At 54.2% G+C, this 3,780-nt stretch overlaps 1 protein-coding gene across 1 annotated transcript in view; it reads left to right on the top strand.

The window, feature by feature from the left end:
- Positions 1–3,780, top strand: part of ACOT7 (acyl-CoA thioesterase 7) — a 128,969-nt gene that overhangs the window by 68,236 nt on the left and 56,953 nt on the right. Inside the window, exon 5 of the mRNA XM_045299215.1 lies at positions 2,739–2,829. Within this exon, the coding sequence (XP_045155150.1) occupies positions 2,739–2,829 (91 nt within the window). The remainder of the gene's footprint in view (positions 1–2,738; positions 2,830–3,780) is intronic.

A 3,780-nucleotide genomic window follows, 5' to 3' on the forward strand; every position in this document is an offset into this window, starting at 1 on the left:
TCTGCTTAACTGATCACTTTAAGAAATTGGGACAGAAATTGCATGGGGGCAGTTCTCGGACTAGAGTTCTGTCAGTGGCACTACCGAGTGGTTGTGATGTTGGAGCCCATGTTGCCGGCACTGTGCAAATCCAGCTCGTCGAAGGCCTTCCTCTTTTCCGGTGCGCCGCTACCTTACCAAGCATGAGGTCCTTCCACAAAGACGGCTAGAAGCAGCATGGTGTTCCAGGTTCTTTAGCTCCCAAGCTACCCACTCTACAGCGAGTCAGGCCCGTGGGGAGATTGGTCTTTGAGGCCATGGTGCCGTGGGCTGGGGCAGCACCTTCGGGGGATGTGCTCGTGGTGCAGTGACTGGTGGAGGCACTGAGTAAGTGTTCTCCGGCGCTCCTCTGGTGGTTCCTTTGCCTCCAAAGCCTCACCGTGCCAGACCCAGAGGTCCAGAGCCCCCACCGCTGACTGTTGGCACCACCCTGCCCAGGTGCAAGCAAGTCAACTCCTAACTGTACCCCCTTCACACACCAGGGGTTCAGAGGCACTGGCCTTTCCGCTTCAGAGTGGGCTTAGCAACTAGGATGAGCCAGGGGGGTCGGAGCTCCCCAGCAGAGCAGGATCCTGGGTCCTTTCTTCAGAGCCCGTTCGCCTATAGTTTTTCACCATTGGCTGCAGGCCCCGGACTTGTGGTGGCCCCATGCACCAGAGGACAGAGCACTGACCAGTCTTGCATCATCCCCATCATCATCTATGGACCACCGTGACCCCTCTGGCTGACCCCACCCTGAAGCCATAGGCCATCATACTGCCCCTCGGGAAGCCTCAGGGACACTGCCTGCACAGCCCCTGACTCCCCTGCTGGTTTCAGACCGCATCCTTGCATACCAGTCCCTGAGGGCCCGGTGCAAGGAACCCTCAGCTGGCATCAGGAGGGTTGGGCTGGTGGTGAATCCCGGAATATGGCTTGTGGAGCAAGGGGCCCCTTTACCTGACCAGCAGCACCACACTCTCCCACAGGTTGCTGCCTTCTCAACCCACATGGGTCCCCCCGACAGAGTCCAGGGCAGTGTGGAACGAGGCCTCCTTCCAGGGCTGCTGCCGCCATCTTGACAAGCTGGCCAGGAGGAGTGGGCAGAGCAGGCCAGCCTCCCGGCAGATGCAAAGAACATCCTGCTCTTCGAAGTCAGAGCCACCTGATGGCTTCAGCAGCAACCAGGCTGCTACTTGGTCTTAGCGCCAAGAGGTGCTCAAGTTCTGGGGAGCACCCTCCCCTCTCCTCCTCCGAGCCTCTCAGGAAGTGCAGAGCCTCACCCTGTGAGCTGCAAGGCTCGGAAACAAACATACGGTGCCTCTGAGTCTGGAAGCAAAAAAGGCCCCAGCTGCCCCGAGTTCTGGTTGTTCTACTTTCATGACAACATCAGGCTCATGACACAGCCTGTCATTAGCAGGGCCGACTGACAAAGTTTGGGGGGGATCATGTTCACTCTGAGGAGGCCCCCCCTCAGCACTGCCCTCTGCTTCCAGGCCATCTCCCATGCTGACAGCTTCTTGCTGCTCAGAAACACCACTTTCCACCTGAGGCCTATAAGAGAGTGCCTGTCCTCACCTTCAGGGTCCCCTTCAGTCTGCCGGTCACCCAGTGTGTGTCTGTAGGGGGCTGGGGTGTAGGACTGGCTGCTCTCCTGAGCACAAACCTTCTCAGGCAGGAAACAGACAAGACTTGTCCCCGCTGAAGATTCTGAAAGGTGGTGTGTGCCCACTGGCTGAGTTGAGAAGCAGAGGTGCTGCTTTGGTTCACACCTGGTGAGATCAGTCAGTGCTCAGGTGTAATATCCACCTCCTAGAGGCGGGATGGGCCTTCTTGAAGCCCCTCCCCCACCCCTTCTGTTTTATTCTTTACTCCCGACTTCTTCCAAACTACAGCCCCTTAGAGAAGTTTCAGCCGAAACATCACACTGCACACTGTGCAGTGGCAAAAAAGTAGTGTGTGTGTGTTGGGGGGGGAGGGTGTCCTGCTGGCCAGGTAGGCAAGGACCTCGGGTGCTGTGCTTCCTGGACCCCATCAAGGACTGAGGGCCAGCAGGGTCCCAGGGGAGCCAATTCTGTGGCGTCTCTATGGGCTCTGTGCCCTCCTTCCCCACCTCACCGAAAAGGCAGCTTCAGATCTGCAGTTGACAAGGATGGAAGTGACCAGTTTCCTGTGTTCTGAGTCCCTACTGCGGTGGTCACAGCAGTACTGCCCATGGGTAACTCGAAAGGACAGAAACTCACTTTCTCACAGTCTGGAGGCCAGAAGTTTGAGTCAGGGTCCCAGCCCCTGTTGTCAGTAGCCCTGGACGTTCCTTGTCCCTGCACATGGCCTCTGCCTTCCGGTGTGCCCTGCTCTTGATGTAAGAGGACTCAGAGTGATTAGGGTTAGGATCCACCCTAGACTGGTCTGATCTCAACTGATTGTGTTGTGGAAAGAGTCCATTATGTTAGCTCACACCCTCAGGGACAGGGATATTGGAGCACACATTTTGTGGGGACACAATTCAATGCATCGCCCCTCACTGGAACTCCTGTACCAGGGAGGGCCGTTGGTCAGCCTTCACCCTTCGTCTTTGCAAGCTGTCACTGGGCTGGAGGGCACGCTTATCCTTAGAAAGGGCGATCTCCCTGGATGGGAGCCGGACATTGTCTGGCCGCGCCAGCCTCCTCGGGTGTTTGGCTGTGGGGACCTCCGCCTAATCTTCTTTCTTTTTCATTCCAGAGCCAAACACCGTCAGCTACAGCCAGTCCAGCTTGATCCACCTGGTGGGCCCTTCGGACTGCACCCTGCACGGCTTCGTGCATGGAGGTAAGTGGGGCGGCAGTGGCTCCAGCTGTTCTCCTCCCGCTCACTGCCTTCTCGCTGGCTCCCTTGGGAAAACGCATGGGGCTGTCTGACCCAGTTTAGGCGCTTGTGTTTAATGAAGGACTAATTTAAACTTTTAAGAGGTTGCATAATAAATTACCGAAATACTGTCGGCGCCCGTTTTTAAAATTGGAAATGAAAGATGGATGAAAATATCCTAATGGCGAGTCACACGCAGCCAACAGTGTGGCTGCCTGTGGGCTGGAGCAGGGCCAAGAGGGGGATACCTGCACCCTCAAAGAGCCGGGTCATGTTAGTATGGGGGGAGAAGCATTAAAAAACTAGAGGAAAGTTGTGTGTTTCATTGGTGCTATACTGCACCCTGACTGACTCATCTTCTCCCCATGACCCTTCTGTAAGGGGATGTCCAGTTGCCTACAGATGGGCTTTGTGTTTCCACTCCTCACTCCCTCTCATTCACAATGATTTGATTTTTCTGTTCTTTGATGACTGATACCTGATCCCTTCAACACCTTGTGATTATACAGGCCGGTGTGCTTCATCCATGTGGGGTTTTGTTGTTTCTTAGCTAGATGGCCGCTTGCTTCAGGCCTTTAAGACCGCAGACGCTATATCTTTTGATAGCCGGGTACCATCACCTTTCTTCGTATTTGCTTATGTACCCACTTTGTCTTCAGCGAATGTGTCGGGAAGGTGAGCATTATGAAATGATGCTTAATAGAACAAAGTGTTCTTTCATTGAGGGAGTACTTGAGTAGAGGCCCAATGTGCATCTGCCAGCTTAATACTAAACCTATAAGTGTATGCAAATAGATCGTCATATATAAATATATTTACTATGTACATGCCTGTACTTAGACCTGTATAAATGCCTTTGCCTCCTAGTTCTTTCCTGTATTTCCTTTTACTTTCCTCTTATCCCACTATCATGTT

Source organism: Echinops telfairi, unplaced genomic scaffold (genome assembly GCF_000313985.2).
Source record: "Echinops telfairi isolate 266 unplaced genomic scaffold, ASM31398v2 ScPeMD7_7457;HRSCAF=8495, whole genome shotgun sequence".
Classification (NCBI taxonomy): domain Eukaryota; kingdom Metazoa; phylum Chordata; class Mammalia; order Afrosoricida; family Tenrecidae; genus Echinops; species Echinops telfairi.